Source organism: Schistosoma mansoni, chromosome 3, assembly GCF_000237925.1.
Source record: "Schistosoma mansoni strain Puerto Rico chromosome 3, complete genome".
In the NCBI taxonomy this organism is placed as follows: Eukaryota; Metazoa; Platyhelminthes; class Trematoda; order Strigeidida; family Schistosomatidae; genus Schistosoma; species Schistosoma mansoni.
Genome location: NC_031497.1, coordinates 20,585,462 through 20,603,795, shown reverse-complemented (window position 1 = coordinate 20,603,795; position 18,334 = coordinate 20,585,462). Strand labels below are relative to the sequence as shown.

General features: G+C 36.1%; 1 protein-coding gene across 1 annotated transcript in view; it reads left to right on the top strand.

The window, feature by feature from the left end:
• Smp_040770 (putative methionine-tRNA synthetase) overlaps positions 1 to 17,986 on the top strand; it is a gene marked incomplete at its 5' end in the record, with an annotated part of 29,942 nt that extends 11,956 nt beyond the window's left edge. Inside the window, 7 exons of the mRNA XM_018799595.1 lie at positions 3,744 to 3,930; positions 4,520 to 4,696; positions 6,337 to 6,556; positions 8,422 to 8,533; positions 14,784 to 15,020; positions 17,053 to 17,257; positions 17,743 to 17,986. Of these exons, the coding sequence (XP_018651369.1) occupies positions 3,744 to 3,930; positions 4,520 to 4,696; positions 6,337 to 6,556; positions 8,422 to 8,533; positions 14,784 to 15,020; positions 17,053 to 17,257; positions 17,743 to 17,850 (1,246 nt within the window). The 3' untranslated portion in view covers positions 17,851 to 17,986. The remainder of the gene's footprint in view (positions 1 to 3,743; positions 3,931 to 4,519; positions 4,697 to 6,336; positions 6,557 to 8,421; positions 8,534 to 14,783; positions 15,021 to 17,052; positions 17,258 to 17,742) is intronic.
• Between the last annotated feature and the right edge of the window lie 348 nt (positions 17,987 to 18,334).

The window sequence follows — 18,334 nt, the reverse complement described above, 5'->3', positions numbered from 1 at the left end:
TCAGGATCCTGGAGCCCATGTGCACCATTGGTTTGGAATGAGGGTTTTCCAACTCATCTAGGTGGATCCTTCATATCCACCAACCCGGTTATAGCGCCGGACATTCGCTTTTCGTCCTCTCACTTTTGTGAACAACACCCGTGGTGCGAGAAGGCAGTGAGTAGGACTTCCCTGGCAGGGGCTATATACGCGCGGCCATGTGAGAGCATTTCGAGAGGGAGAGCGAACTCTGCCCACTCTCGGCCGTACCAGGGCATTTGGGGGCGAAGGATCTTCATATCTTCATATAGAAGAATCATGATGCCTCATGTTGAAGGCCAAGATTCTGCGGAAGTCACGAAACCTATCCCCCTTCTAATAACCAGGGCAACAATTACATAATTACTTGGGGTGTCCTGAAAATTCGCGAGACCAGGAGGATCGATCAAATAGCTACAGAAATGAGGAGATACAACTTGACGGTTCTGGAAATCAGTGAAACCCATTGGACCCAAACTGGATATAAAAGGATGGATTCAGGAGAGATGCTATTGTACTCTAGTCATGAGGAAGAAAGTGCTTCGTACACTCAGAGAGTTGCACTAATTCTGTCCAAATAATCACATAAATCACTTATAGGATGGGAATCTCACGAATAGAAAATCATCAAAGCATTCTTCAAAACAAAGAAGGGAATTATAATGAATGTTATCCAGTGTTAAACGCCTACCAATCCTAGCAACGAAGACGATAAAGATCAATATTATGAGAGGCTGCAGTTGGTCGTAGAGAAGTGTCCGGAAAAGGACCTGACCATTCTGATAGGAGACAACACTGGGTATGAAGATATCATGGGACAACATAGACTGACTAGAAGAACGAGAATGGTGAGAGATCTGCAAATTTATGTGCGTTCAACAAAAAGGTTATAAGTGGTACTATATTCGCCCACAAACACATACACAAAGCTATATAGGTCTCATCGGATCACACTATAGAGAATCAGATCGATCACATTTGAATCACTAAAATACTCAGAAAATCCATGGAGGACGTAAGAACAAAGAGAGGAGCAGACATAGCTTCAGATCACCACGTGGTCGTTGCCAAGATGGAATTGAAGCTAAGGAAGCACTAGACAACTGGAAAAACAGCATTACAAAGGTTTAATACAGCCTTCCTTCGAGACACTGACACTCAACGAATTCAAAATAACTCTCAACAACAGGTTCCAGGCCTTACTAGATCTACTCAAAGAAGAACAAACTGCTATGGAGGACAATTGGAAAGGGACCAAAGAAGCATTAGCTTCAATGTGTCAGGAGGTTCTGGGCCGCAACAAACATCGTCATAAGGAATGGATCTCTATGGAAACCCTGGACAAGATTGAAGAGAGTTAGAACAAGAAGACAGCAATTAATAACACCCGAACGAAAACAGAGGAAGTCAAGGCACAAGCTGAATACACAGAAGCAAACAAGCAAGTGAAGAAGAGCATTAGAGCCGACAAGCAGAAATACATGGAAGAGCTAGCAACGACAGTGTAAAAATCAGGATGGCCATCAGACAAATCAAGAGTGGGAAAGCAGCAGCGCCTGACAATATACTAGTCGAAGCACTGAGGTTAGACATAGCACTAACTACAAACATGCTCCACATCCTTCATAGGAAGATTTGAGAGGACGAACAAGTGCCGACAAGCAGACTGGAAAGAAGGACATCTCATCAAGATACGAAAGAAAGGAGATCTGAGCAAATGTGAGAATTACAGAGGCATCACACTATTTTCAGTTCCAGGAAAAGTTTTCAACAGAGTGTTGCTGAACAGGATGAAAGACGCAGTAGACGCTCGACTTCGAGATCAACAAGCTGGATTCCGTAAGGATCGGTCGTTCACAGACCAAATTGAGATACTACGGGTCATCGTTGAACAATCAGTTGAGTGGAATTCGCCACTATATATCAAGTACGTTGACTATGAGAAGGCGTTTGACAGTGTGGACCGGAGAGCATTATGGAAACTTCTTCGACACTATGGAGTTCCTGAGAAGATCGTCAATTTTTTCGTACGGAATTCATACGACGGACTACAGTGCAAAGTGGTGGATGGAGGACAGCTGACAAACACATTCCAAGTAAGGAGCGGAGTCAGACAAGGTTGTCTACTCTCCCCCTTCCTCTTTCTTCCGGTGGTCGACTGGATTATGAAGACTTCTACATCTGAGGAGAGGCACGAAATACAATGAAAAGCTCGGAATCAATTAAAAAAGATTTGGACTTCGCAGATGACCTGGCCCTTCAATCCCATTCATATCAACCAATGCGGGTGAAGACAACTAGTGTAGCAGCAGCCTCTGCATCCGTAGGCCTCAATATACACAAGTGAAGAAGCACGATCCTCAAATACAACACGGAGAACACCAACCCAACCACACTTAATGGAGAAACTCTGGAAGAGGTGGATAGTTTCACGTATCTGGATCATAGAAGCACTAACTTCAACGTGTTGGGAGATTTCTGTGGAAACCCTGGATAGGATTCAAGAAAGGGAGAACAAGAATACAGCCACTAACAACAGTCGAACAAGATCACAGACCGAATACACAGAAGAAAACAAACAAGTGAAGACGGGCATTAGAGCCGACAAGCAAAACTATGTTGAAGACCTAGCAATGGCAGCAGAAAAAGATGCAAGAAAAGGAAATATGAGATAAGTATGTGATACAACGAAGAAACTTGCAGGGAAGTCTGGTGAACCAAAGCGACCAGTCAAATACAAAGAATACAAGCGGTTTTGTCAAGCCATTCAATTAACTTATTTAACAGAGAGTTGTTCGAACAGTAACAATTTGTCTATTTCGTTGTATTATTATGATCACTATCATGCCTGTATAAACATATATCCTTGAATCTTATTCATTGCCTTCGATTCGCCTTGCCTTGCATTACCTTATTTCGCTTCGACTCGTTTGGTCTTTGTCGTGCCTCGCTTCGATTTGACTATAAATTACGCCTCTGTATTCTCTCGCACACACACATTAGCCTCTCTGCTCCAATTCTCTCCATGTGCTTGTAACTTTGTTATCTTTGATATCCAATAATAAACTGTAGTCACCACTTCTTGTTACCTTCTGAATTCATACACCGTTGGGATTTATATAATAACGGTTATCAGGGTGATTAACAAACAAAGTTAAGCCATTACACTCTTCGACGAGGGGTAACTGGTGTAAGTAATTATAATAATTTATTGCTTAAATGTATTCCTACATTAATATTTTGGAAAGCAAAGTCTTCTGTTTTTATTTTATTTATTTATTTATTTATTCCAATGAATCTCATAAGTGATACCACACATTTCCCAAAACTGAAGTAGGTGGTGTGGGTTTTTGAACTTGTGCAACTCGGTAATTGGAATTAAGTGCTTCACGACCATTAAGCTACCTCTTCACTGCATTATAACTCGGGAGCTAGTATACTATCGAATGCGGTTAGTTATGCAAAACACCAAATGGTTGAATCTCAATTCTAACCTGGTTAACAGTTAAATCCCATACCTCACTTATTAGAGTACCGATCCGGTAAGATATGGGTGACTGATTGAAAACCAGTCAATCCATTTTTTTCTCAATAACAGCAAGTCTATCAACCAAGGTTTTTTCCGATCTATATAATTAACCGCAAATATGTATTCTTGAATTACTGTTAGATTAATCCATTATACAGTAAACTGTTAACATAATAATTTTAATTTTACTCTAAAGATTTCTTGCAGATCGTTTTGTTGAAGGAGTTTGCCCTTTGTGTAAATACCATGACGCACGAGGTGATCAATGTGATAAATGTGGGCGTCTTATGAATGCTGTCGAATTAATCGAACCACGTTGTAAGATGTGTTCTCAAAAACCTGTGGTGCGTTCTTCACGCCATTTGTTTCTTGATCTTCCAAAGGTAACGTTATTACTTCTGATTTAAAAAAGGCGTTTATTTTAGATGCTAACGTTCATATAGTTTACACTAATCTTATATAATAATTTCTAATCGCTTATGTTATATATCCTAATATTCTGCGTGTGGTTGTTTAGCAGTGCTGAAAGCATTCAATAGAACTCTACTCCTCGTAATTCGGGGCTTACTTTCATTTACAGACTAATTGGTTAGGGTTCGTGCTATTAGCGTAACCAATCGTTGGAGACGTTAGGTGATGTGGTCCAGAATCGTTTCCAGTGGCGCAGATCAATTTATCCCTTTTCTTTATTTAAAATTGTCTTATACTTTTGACCCGTGGAATTCATTCTTAAATCATGTTGTCTCTACTTGATCTTTTCTACCACCACTTATACTGTTACTATTTCTACTATGTTATATGTGTTAATAATATTATCTTGCTGTGCTGATTTGATGTAACAACTTGAACCGGTGCACATAGGTGTCACATTTTTACGTTGCTTATAAGTAGTGAATTAGAGAATAACTTTGTTAGCTCTTTACCTCTCTACTTACTGAGTTATATTAATTAACTGGCCAATTACTATTTTAGATTGAAAACAAGTTGAACACATTCGTTGAACAACGTATTAACGATTCCTCTTGTGTGTGGACCTCAAATGCTTGTACTATATCAAGTTCATGGTTGAGAGATGGTTTAAAGCCAAGGTGTATTACACGTGATTTGCATTGGGGTGTACCGGTTCCATTGGAAGCTTATAAAGATAAGGTAACTAACTGTTTGTATATACGTACATACTGTTACCTTTTTTGATGATTACGCAATATTATTTTCATTAACGTTGTTTTTTTGTTGTTGTCAATATGTTACTATCTCATTCTTTGTTATCATCCAGTTAACTTATGAAAGAGAAAATATTTTAAAGTTTAATATTATATGCCCTAAATTGAGGAGAGATTTCGGTATGAAACTGCAAGAGTTTAAATTGTAGAATTCAAAGGTCATGTGGTTCATGCATTCCCTACAGTGCTTTAAAGATTGTTTAAGCGGTGAATAATATAAAGTTATGGTATAACTATCATCTACTAGCTGGTTATGGTAGGTTTCTAAAATTAAAAATTTTCTTAAAATTCATGACTTGTGATATCACTGTTTTTTTTTCAACATACGACTTGTGATATTTGTCATTAGTTTTAGTGATAATAATCATCATAAATATATAAGTAGTAATTGTTGAACAAGTTACCAATTCAGTCTTTTGGGCATCCAACTTTAAATCATTGTGTTACAGCTTAACGACAACTTCATATGTTTCCTTCCAACAAGAAAAAGTAAAGAGTGGGTAACTTGATGATTAAGTCAGTTGACTTACAACCATTTAGTCGAAAGCTTAAACTTCTTTCTACTTACTTCAGTTCTAGGAGCCGTATAATATTGCCTCAGAGTGAAATACATATACATTTACTTGGTACATGAATTACTCAGTAGTAATGATTAGCAGGATGTGAGGGTGCGGACCAGCAAAGCAAGAGCAGCATATTTACAACTGAAGAACATATGGAACTCAAAACAATTGTCAGCCAACACCAAGATCAGAATTTTCAATACAAATATCAAGACAGTTCTACTGTATGGGGCGGAGACGTGGAGAACTACGAAAGCCATCATCCAGAAGATAAAGGTGTTTATCAACAGTTGCCTACGCAAGATACTTCAGATCCGTTGGCCAAACACTATCAGCAACAAGCTACTGTGGGAGAGAACAAACCAGATTCCATCCAGTGGAAGAAGAAATCAGGAAGAAGCGCTGGAAGTGGATAGGATACACATTGAGGAAAGCATGCAACTGCATCACAAGGCAAGCCCTCACATGGAGTCCTGAAGGCGAAAGGAGAAGAGGAAGACCAAAGAACACACTACGCCGAGAAATAGAGACAGACATGAGAAGAATGAACAAAAAATGAATAGAACTAGAAAAGAAGGCCCAGGACAGAGTGGGTTGGAGAAAGCTGGTCGGCGGCCTATGCTCCATTGGGAGTAACAGGCGTAAGTAAGTAAGTAAGTAATGATTAGCAGAAGACAGATTATATTGTATAATGTTTGCAACAACTCTAAACTTTTTCAAATACCAAAACATTCTGATGAAAATAAATTATTTAGGCTTGCCACTTAAAAAACAATTCTGACTTATCGTTACTAATTATTAAGAAAAGTCTAATTTATCATAGTTTATCATATTATTCCATTTATTACAAGTCTTCATTACACTTCACTATTGATATCTTCTATTAAATTTATAAACATTTCGGCTCATTTCCAGTCACTTTTATTTATCTTAATTATTCTTAAATGTGTTTTATGAATTGTTCACCTCATCTTGAATTTATAAATCCTTCATTATGTTCAAGGTGTTTTATGTTTGGTTCGATGCAACTATTGGTTATATGTCGATTACGGCAAATTACACAAAACACTGGAAACAATGGTGGCAACCATCTGATAATAATGAAATTGAATTATTCCAATTTATGGCAAAAGATAATGTTCCATTTCATGCTATTGTATTCCCTGCATGTTTATTAGCAGCTGATGCTGGTTATACTCTTGTAAAACATCTACTTTCTACTGGTAAAACTCATTATTATTCCATTTTTAATCATCTGTTTTTGATTGATACTTATCTGGTCCCGATTAAACTCAGTACTTTAGTGGCTTTTAAGTATACAACCAGTATTCTAAAATTGTCATAACTTTGAGTTGATTTGCACCTATGCTGACTAAGGCGTATTAGTGACATGATAGTTATGTCTGATGACTATTTTCTCTCTCCCTGATTGATGTATTCTAGTATTCATCTTATCAAAATGATTCCTGTCTATTTCAAAAAGAAAGACGAATATCTGTATATCATTCTCGTTGCCTTAATAAAAGCTTTAAATGTTATTTGTAAACAGCTTGGGAATGGAATTATTTTTCAGTTAAAACGTAGTATCTAGCACAAATGTTCATGAGATCAAGTTGCTACAATTCACATATCCACACAGTAAAATGGAATTAATATGTAAGATAAAAGATGAAATAATTGAAATAATGATTGTATTAGTGACAGTGGAAATTAAACATGGAAAATCTAGTGGTTGAAACGTAATAATTAGAGATTTCAATATTAGACAGTACGCAAAACAATTGCACTCAAAAGTTAACTAGATACTTGACCACGTAACTCAGACCAATGATTGAGGATCAGATTAGACCAGTCAATAGTTTATTGACATAAAGGTACAAGCAATCAACACAGGTTGAATCAAAGTTACAGTATCTCTTTTATTTAGTATAGTTAAGATATATCTGTCTGTGATCATTGACCAATCACACCATACTTCCATTGACACATCACTAGTTAATAAGGAGCATATATAATCGAAAGATGAAATGTTTGAAATAGTAAAATATCTGAATTGAACATATTTAAAGATTCGATAGCATAAATGCATCTGTACAAGTGTCATATCACCTGAAGTAATATAAATCACTATAGCTAGGCATTAAAAGCAACACTATACAGTCAGTTTTTGATTGTTTATATAAATTCATTGAAACTTTTACAGAATTTCATAACTGATATTTACAACTTTTTTCTTGGTTGAAAGGGTGAGTTAACTGAAGCTAGACCACCAGGAAAAACCTGGAAGCACTGGACGGCCATTTCGTCCTATTGTGGTACTCCTCAATTGACTCATGCTTTCAACTATGCAAATACTACATTTCCACAAAAAACTATTCTGATAATAATAATCATATGCTCACTAGTGACTGACTTCGAGAGGTAAATCCAGGAGTTCTCGTGAGAAGCAGTGACCAGTGGAGTTCAAACACGTCTGTTGTGAGATAGGAACTCACTGAAGACAATTGGTGAACGGTTACTCAACTTCATGGATTGGTTGATGTTAGACATAAACACCATCGGATGCCGGCTCAATGGTCTGTCAGTTAAGTGCTCTGACGCGCGACTGGTAGGTCCTGGGTTCGAATCTCGCGAGACGAGGTCGTGGATGCGCACTGCTGAGGAGTCCCACAATAGGACGAGTTGGCCGTCCAGTGCTTCCAGGTTTTCCTTGATGGTCTAGATTCCATTGACTCATGCTTTCAACTATGCAAATACTAAATCTCCACAAAAACCCTTTCTGAGAATATAAGACATAAGTAAAGGGGAATGCAGTAATAATAATAGCAATAATAATATTAAGGCCATGGTAACAGCTTGATAATAAATTCATTGAAAAGAGATCCTTTCGCTGAACTTCATGTTTTTAATTACTAGTTTTCTCACATAACACTAAAACTCGAAATCAACTACGTAAACCTATACTCCTTGATAATCTGTATTATATTAAAACTAATTAAATTGGGTTACATTAATGATGACTGTTTTATTGACAAATAACTCATTATAACTTATTGTACTACTATTTTTTCGTTGTTTTTTCACTCAGAGTATATGAACTATGAAAATACCAAATTTTCAAAAAGTCGTGGAATTGGTGTATTTGGTGATGATGCAATGAAATCAGGTGTTATATCAGATGTTTGGCGATTTTATTTACTGTATCGGAGACCTGAATCACAAGTTAGTTATATTTTATATATTTTTATTTCAGAAGGGGTTTTTATGGAGATTTCAGTATTTTCATAGTTGAAATCATGAGTCAATTGAAGATAGACCACCATGGAAAACCTGGAAGCACTGGAAGGCTGTTTCGTCCTATTATTGGACTCCTCAGCAGTGCGCATTCACACCGTTGAATCCTGGCTCAGTGGTCTATCGGTTAAGTGCTCTGGCGCGAGACTGGTATGTCCCGGGTTGGAATCTCGCGAGTGCGGGATCGTGGGGTGCGCACTGCTGAGGAGTCCCATAATGGGACGAAACGGCCGTTCAGTGCTTCCAGGTTTTCCCTGGTGGTCTAGCTTCAATTGACTCATAATTTCAACTATAAAAATATTTTTATTGGTTGAATTAGTGGGTTTGTGAAAATAGTCCAACTTGAGAATAGTTTTTATCCAAGATCAATTATTAAATATATTGAAGGATCTGAATGAACAAATAGGTTACGCGAGAATCTTCGGGATTCGAAAGAAAAGAATTTATCCATAATGTGGTTCTAAGTTTTAGATGTGTATATAGAGTTTGTACGCATCAATGTATGTAATATAAAGTATAATACTTCTGTAATCTAAGTAAAAGCTCGTATCTGTATCAAAATCCACAATTACTGTCATTAGTCGAAACGGTAACGAAGAATACAAAAATTGGAAACTTGTATACTTAAACAAAGATTCAAGAATTTTGTCACTATGTGATGATAAATAAATAGAATATGACGAGTTCATGTAAACGGTCAGTAATAAAACTCAACAACCAAACTGAAATTTAGTTCCTGAATTTTAACAAGGGGTATAATGTAATGTAACATACAAAAATAACCCACTAGCAAAGAAATTAAGATGAGAAATATAAAGATTTAACATTAATATTAACTGGGCGAATTAGTTACCTAGTGCTTCCTTACTTTTTTCGCAGTTCTCTTTACTTAAGGCCAGTGCTTGATGAAAAAGTCGCTCTAACTTTAGTAACTGATATCGTTCTTCTACATTTTGAATAAAAATGCACAGACCTGATTGCATAATGGTCGTAACATTTTTCTGTCGTTCTGAAGAATATGAGATTCTGTGTAAATGACGACACTATTGGTAACCACATAGTTAAATATCTGACTTTCGATTCTGTCACGCTTGTTCACATGACAAAACCAAGCGTACAAATGTTCTGGGTATGGTGGATCAAAAATAGTAGACTGGCACCTTGTTCATTATCACGCTCGCAGTACAAATCAATAAATACTTACTTCCCTTTCGTTACTTATTCATTGTTTGTTTATTAATTTAATCATATCTTATAAATTCCAGTACAATAGGATACCAAAAATGCACAATATAAATGAAGTAGTAATAGATGAGTGGAGAGCAGCACAATTTATGAATAGGTAAACCAGAATATTATTTGGAAAAATAGCTAGTTCAGTTGAAAAAAGAGCCAATAAAAACTTTTTTTCAGTCAAGAGGGGTAGTCTCAATTTTGTAAAGAATGGAATAGAAAATTGCACCGTGATCGCTATTGGCTTATATTCTGAGTCATATCTGATAACGTTTCTAGCCACCGACTGAGTTGTTCAATCTCTAGAACCGTAACCAAATAGTCATGATGAACCGATCCATCCCAATGGCATATAGCCTATTGTCATAAACTAATCACTACTCATTCTCCACATAGTCTCAGCGTCGACAAATAATGTTCATTATAGATACTGTTGAGATATGACATTCGAAAGGCATATCCAAGCTACTAAAGCTAGTGTTCTCAGATGATGCTACGAATCATATTATCGTCACCGTGTTCCCAAACACTTATTGTCAAACGCTTGTATTAATAAAAAGTTTTTTTTAATAAAAGTCAGAATAATTTTTGTATTTATAAAAACTTTCGTCTAAATTAGAGCGAGTAGTTTCACAGTATTTGGGCGCCGAGTTGATGTAAGAAATTGAATAGGAATAATATATTTGTAAAATCTCAGAGAATGAATTTTAAGTAAATCCAACGTTTCTCCTGGCAATCTGGTCCAAGCTTTTTCAGGGAAATTTTCGTATTTATTTATTTTATTCCTTATCTCAGTATAAGCGCACGTTTAAGGATTCCGGTTAGCCTTTATTAGCAACCTAATTTACCAAACATTCTGACGTTTTTGCTTAAAATTTAAAGTATATCAGTTCCTGGCTTTTATATTGAAGTGACCATTTTGTAGTGGTACTGATTCACTGAAAATTGTTATTGTAAGTATTATAAAAATATATATTTACTGTAAAGATAGTAAGAAATTAAGGACAATAACCTGTCTAATGTATCACAGTTGTTATGATAGTTTTTTAATAAAAACACGAGCTATTTGTTAAATCGCCCCCAAATGCCTTGGTACGGCCGAGAGTGGGGAGAGTCCTCTCTCTCTCTGCAAATGCTTCCATATGGCCACGCGAATGTATAGCCTCTGCCAGCAAAGTCCTACTCACTGCCTTCTCGCACCACGGGTGTTGTTTACGAAATTGAGAGGACGAAAAGCGAATGTCCGGCGCTTTAAGTGGGTTGGTGGACACGGAAAGTTCACCTAGGAGAGTCGGAAAACCCTCATTCCAAACCAATGGTGCACATGGGCTCCAGGATCCCGAAGGAACAAATGGCGTATAAATCAATCGTTGATCACCGACTACCATGTGACTTCATCTCATCACGATGCTCCACTGCCTTGTGGATCAGATCTTCAGGTCAAAGGCTCTGGGTGTGGTCCCCTAAGAAAACCATCTGCTTCAGTCTGGGCACCTGGGCAGTATCACAGCCCTCACACAAATCAAATCAGATTTGTGAGGCGCATATTTATCTGGTGCTTTTTTGTACCAATATTTATGTATTTAAATAAATAATAAATAAAACTTGTGAAACCATGACGATTTACTATAGTAGTTTAGAATAATTCAAATCTCGTGGAATTCTAACAGATTATTAATTTTATTTTGTATGAGTCACTCAGTCAGCTACAACGTAGGACCAGGCACATATATGCATCGGTCCAAGTCGCAATATCTCGTTAGCACAACAAGATGAACACCTAATTCATAAAAGTAGTTAATTTAGTGGTGTTAATATATAAAAGAAAGGTTGTATATCAGAATATATTACAGGAAGGAAGACAGATATGAAGCAATTTTAATCTCAAGGTTTAAGGGAAGATAAAGAGTGTATACACCTACGCCATTGTGATCGATTCTGAGCCATGTCACCTAGAATCTCCGACCATTGGTTACGATAGTCACGCGGACCCCAACCAAGTAGTCTGCATCTACCAACATGGCTAAGACTAGAAGTTAGTGACTTCAAGCACTAATGCCACGTTTTGGTTTGGCCACCCCTAACTCTCTCCCAACCATCTCCAATACTAGTCAGCATAGCCCGTTGTGGTAATCGGTGTTCAGGCATACGTAACACGTGGCCTAACCATCTCAGTCGATGAAGATTAACAACCTCATCAACTGATTTACCACCATTCCCTAATACCCTGTGTCTGACCTCACTATTACGTAGCCAGTGATCCCAGCAGATGCGAGCAATAATTCTAAGGCATCTATGGTCAAATACTAGAAGCTTACGAGTATCTTCTACTCTTAATGGCCACGTTTCGCAGCCGTAAAGTAAAACAGAGCGAACTGCTGAGCAGTGTACTCGTCCCTTAATTGATAGACGGATATCTCGTCTTCACCATAGGTGACGTAAGTTGCTGTATAGCATCAAATAAATAACTCATCTCAACTGGAATGATGATAATATTCATATTACATTTTAAATGAAATAAAGTTGTCAAATATTATTCATCTTAATTCATCTTTGTAGTTTTATTGTACTTCATTCTTCAAAGGTATCTAATCTAGCTTATTTTAAGAGTTGGCATCATATTTTATTGGGTAGTTGGATAATAACAAACTCTAGATTTTTTAAAACAAATTCATATCATGATGAAATTGTTGTTTGCATTAATCCATATTCAAAAAGCTATCCAGTTTTGTGACTGAGTCGTTTGTCAGCTTAGTATTTATTTACTGGACTTAAATCTATGGTAGTTAGTGTATTTTTTTGTTAGGGGCGGCCAAACCAAAACGTGGCATTAGTGCTTGAAGTCACTAACTTCTAGTCTTAGCCATGTTGGTAGATGCAGACTACTTGGTTGGGGTCCGCGTGACTATCGTAACCAATGGTCGGAGATTCTAGGTGACATGGCTCAGAATCGATCACAATGGCGTAGGTGTATACACTCTTTATCTTCCCTTAAACCTTGAGATTAAAATTGCTTCATATCTGTCTTCCTTCCTGTAATATATTCTGATATACAACCTTTCTTTTATATATTAACACCACTAAATTAACTACTTTTATGAATTAGGTGTTCATCTTGTTGTGCTAACGAGATATTGCGACTTGGACCGATGCATATATGTGCCTGTGCATGTAATCAATTTAAGGCTCTAAAATTTTCTAACATATTCCATCTTTATGTCTCTGAATATCGTCGTTTTCTCTAATTTTATAAATCATCTTTTTACAGGATAGTGCCTTTATCTGGGATGATTTCATTTGTAAATATAATATTAGCATCATTTGTTTATAATTTAATGATATTTCTACCAAGCGTACTACGTACATTATCTGAATCAAGATTTATTCCTCTTATTATTTATTTATTTAAACACATAAATATTGGTACAAAAAAGCACCAGATAAATATGCGCCTCACAAATCTGATTTGATTTGTGTGAGGGCTGTGATACTGCCCAGGTGCCCAGACTGAAGCAGATGGTTTTCTTAGGGGACCACACCCAGAGCCTTTGACCTGAAGATCTGATCCACAAGGCAGTGGAGCATCGTGATGAGATGAAGTCACATGGTAGTCGGTGATCAACGATTGATTTATACGCCATTTGTTCCTTCGGGATCCTGGAGCCCATGTGCACCATTGGTTTGGAATGAGGGTTTTCCGACTCTCCTAGGTGAACTTTCCGTGTCCACCAACCCACTTAAAGCGCCGGACATTCGCTTTTCGTCCTCTCAATTTCGTAAACAACACCCGTGGTGCGAGAAGGCAGTGAGTAGGACTTTGCTGGCAGAGGCTATACATTCGCGTGGCCATATGAAAGCATTTGCAGAGAGAGAGAGGACTCTCCCTATTCTCGGCCGTACCAGGGCATTTGGGGGCTTAGAAATAGTTTAGTTGTGTTTCGATCTGTCCGTCGTAGAATATGTGAAAACGTCTTATTATTCAGTATTACATTTCATTTGTTAAATGATAATCGTCTGCTTATTAGTTTATTTACCTACTGTACATTTTGATGCAGTATTATTGTATAATTACATATATATACCAAGTCGATCTATCTTATATTCGGTAGGCAGTTAGCAGTCGAATTCAGAACGCATGTTCCATCCTACTTTAAACTCGTTAGCTGGATTCATTTGTATCATAGTTGTAGTGGCTAACACAATGAATCGAACCTAGTACCTTTCATCTCAAAAGCCTAACTCCATTATATTCTGTGCTACTCAGTCCAGATAGCCACTAACTTGTTCAACGATTATAAAAGTATTAGTAAGCGTTTTTTTAGTTCGCCGTTGCTGATATTGACGACAGCAAATTATTAATAGTCATGTGTTGATAGAATTTTAAAAAAATCTTTAAGTAGAAATAGTGTCCAGCGATGGAATCCAGGACGCTCTCAAGATGGTTATATGTCATAAGAGATTGATCGATTCCAGTTCTTAACACCAACAGCGAAAGTATTCCAACCCTTACAGACAAATCTATTCTGTTTGGATATGCCTAGAAGTCGAACCCACGAAGTGCGTTTTGTTCTATCGGCGATACTTCAGCTGGATTCCACATACTAAATATATTGTAATTTGTTATGATGCTGTTTAGCGGCAACCTACTCATGATCCACATATGATGATAGTGACTAATCAATTACAGTTATGAATATCAATAATGCGAAATTCCAAATGCATACTAGTACCATATCGATGTACTTTACTCCAGATAACCAGAGAGTATGATTGTTTCATAGTATTGATTTGTTTAATAGTCTGATCAGTATGAATTCTCATGTGAGTAATGAAACCACTTTGAAATAAAATTAATGTTTCCTATCACTTATTACTGATTAGTTAAGTCGATATGTTTTTTCCCTCTAATTCTGATCTTGCCAGATCTCTTTCTTTTGTGTCACGATTTTTCAATTCGATTATTCCGTCAATAACAAAATTAGAACCAGTTGATACCGAATTCTTGGCCAGAATTAATAAACTCTTCGCTACTTATATACACAATATGGAGTCATGTCATCTTCGAGATGCTATTCGAAATGTATTGACAATTGCTCGTCTTGGTAATGGTTACTTTCAGGCCAATCAACCGTGGGTCGCTGTTAAGAAACCGGAAACAAAGTTGGTTCCTATCTTTTATTAAACTAAATTATTTTGATATTACCTTCCCTTGTAGTGTAATTTTTATTTAGTTATTTGAGAGGAATTAGCTTTTACCAGTAATTAAACAATTTGGAATCTAAGATGTTTATGTCTTTACTGAACTGAGTACTTCATATTTACTTTAGTATTAACATGTTGACCAGTTGTGATATTAAAAGTAAAAAAGATTTTCTCCGATATTCTGAAAGTTTTCACGAGGAAATCCTTATCATATACATACCTATTAGTCTACTTAACGTGTTCCACCATGGTTTTATCATTCAAAGCCTTAAGTTAACAACAGTCAAAACCACTTGTATGACCAACGATTTTCTGTGCATTTCCAAAATCTCATCTCTTTGTTACCTTAAACTTGTTTATATGATTGTTAGCCTGGAACTTACGTTAAAATTATTATCTGTAAAATGGTATGTTTATTCATTACAATAAATGCAAGCGAATCTATGATATAGTATCTGTATATTTTTATTGCATATTACTCTAGTGACATTTATATTTGTCAGTAAACCGATTATTACTTGTTTAATTCAGGAATATACCTAGGAAACTCACTCATAATGTAATCAATAGTCAGTCAGTCACAACATAGAACTTCTTACGTACGTACATCAGTTCGAGTTGCCATACCACATTAACACAGAGATGTAGTTGTCGATTCAAATCCCATAGTGGTAGAGGAAGAGTATAAGCATTATGTGAAAGATTAGGGTTTGAAGATGTTATTGGAGTATAATCCAGTGAAATAAATTTGGAAAGAGAAAAAAGATAGAGACATAAAGAATTCAGAAAATTAGAATTTGGGAGAATACAAAGAATAGATGCACCTTCGCCATTGCAAACGATTTTGAGCCATGTCATTCAAGGTCTCTAACCATCGATTGCTATCATCTCGCGAATCCCAACCAGGTAGTCTACACCTACCAGCATAGTTCAGTCCAATTGTCAGTGACTTCATGGATTTGTACCACGTTTTGGTCTGGCCGCCCCTATCTTTCTTCCAACTTAATGTACTCAATAACAAAACGGAGAATAGTGTCCATAACGTTTTTATGCTGTATGTCTTCTTTTACATATGTAGTAGTACGTTAGATTTTTTTTTAAAAAAAACGACTATGTCAATGAGTTTCCCGTTTTTATAGTCATAAAGTATTTATTGTGTATATTATCATCAAAAATTCCAACCTTAAGGAAACTCCCGGTCATTTGATTTATTGGTAAGTGTTTTCGCACTATCCATCTCTCAATGATGCTATATTCTATTGGTTTTACTACGATATATTTCAATTGGCTATGTCAATTGGTGGTGTGTAGACACTCGATTTTTAACTTTAACATCACGGCGGCCTGTTTAAACATCTGGGCTACCTGTTACTGTCATCTAGATATTTCAACAAGTTATCTAATTTTGTTTGTTTTAATAAATCACTATGGCTATTAATCGCACAACCTATTCAGGTGGGTTTCCGAAAAGTGTACAACCTTTCGCTGTAAAGGTTACAAAAGGCCCAATCAGAGATATCGTGGTTTCTGGCAATATGCAGCGAGAAGAATGTACATTATTCAGATGTCAATTGACTGGGCTGCTAACTTCTAACTGGCGATCACTCAATATTTATCGTCAGGAAGGACGAAGAAGTAAGAAACGGAAACTTGTTGAAGTACTTTGTGCTGGGAATTCTATATTGTACCAAAAATTTAATGTGAAATAAAGCTAATAATAATAATAACAATAAATTCTTAGATGAGATTTGCAAATTTAATCAAGTTCTGAATTTTTTTCTATTCTTGGACAATTTTTCACATACACACGTTAACACTTGAGTAGTTAGTATTCGTCATATGAACTGTAATAAATCCTCAAGTATTTCTATTGTTTGAGGTAGTTATTTAAAGGGTTTAGTAGAATCTTTCTAATTATAATCAACGTTTACCTTCTGTATATACGTTTTTGGATTATTTTCAAATTATGTCACATATGAAAACATTTCAGAGAACGTTCTGGTGTTGTGATAAGCGTTGCTGCTAATATTGCTTGTCTTCTTGGTGCTATGATTTATCCATTCATGCCTACAATTGGAAAACAGATCTGGATTGAACAGTGCGATCTTCCAATATCCCAAATGAGTTTCGTGCAAATTATTAAAAACGAGTTTACAGTGACGAGGTTGTTACCTGATGGTCATCATATTGGAAAGGTTAGTCATATTTGTATAATATATATTTTCAGAGTTGTAAAAAGATATAAGTAGTATATGATCAACCGCAAATACCCGTCAGCTAGAGGAAGAGGAAAAGCTGTAGGAGTAAGATTGAACCGAATGAGAAAAGGCGAAATATACAATTCAGAATAAAGATTGGAATGTGTAGAGTGTTATAAAACCTCAGATTTATAAGATAAATATTAGGTAAATGTATATCGGTTCAACAGATTTTACATCGTAGCAACATTTTTCAGCTATATTACTAGCTATATATTTGGTTTGCGTTGGCGGAAGTCGAGATTTTGTCAATCATCAGATGCCTATCTATCTTGGCTGACTGCACTTCTAAGACAACTGATATTCATTTCTTTATACTATTACATGAAGTATTTTTGATGTATCTAATTATTTATTTTGAATTTTTAAATTACTAAGGGAAATTGAACTGAAAAAAAGTTACTTTTCTTCTCGTTTTCTAGCCAGTCCCTCTTTTCCGGAAAATAGATACTGATGAAATTAAACGTTTGTCTCAAGTTTATAGTGGTTCATCTGGTGCGTCTGTGACTAATGGAAACGATACAAAGTAAAAAAAATCACTAATGTATGTGTGACTTTTCTGAAAAATCATTTCTTATGACAATTCATTTATCCAAAGTACTTATTCCAAGTGTTGCTTCCCCACTATGTACTTTATAGAATATATATCTTTTAAAGTTACTTTCTATATCCTACTACTTTTTGGCTATTAAATTAAATTGTGATCCTAGTTTTATAGATAACTCAATTTAAAATTTGATTTACGTTACTGTAAGATTCGGCATTTCGCACAGACAAAATGGTCTAACAGTTTAAATATAAGTTATGTAGGAACCAGTGTATAAAACTAGTGAAAACAAAAGACAGAACCATTCGGGTTTATACATGAATATGATAAAGTATAGACGTCTCGGTCGCTAAATCTTGTAATCTGCAACAGATTGTATTTGTGTATAAATTGTAGTGTTTGTAAGAAATGGTAATTCTTTTGTTATTCCGAAGTTTTATCGGGATTGCAGTACATCACTTTCACAT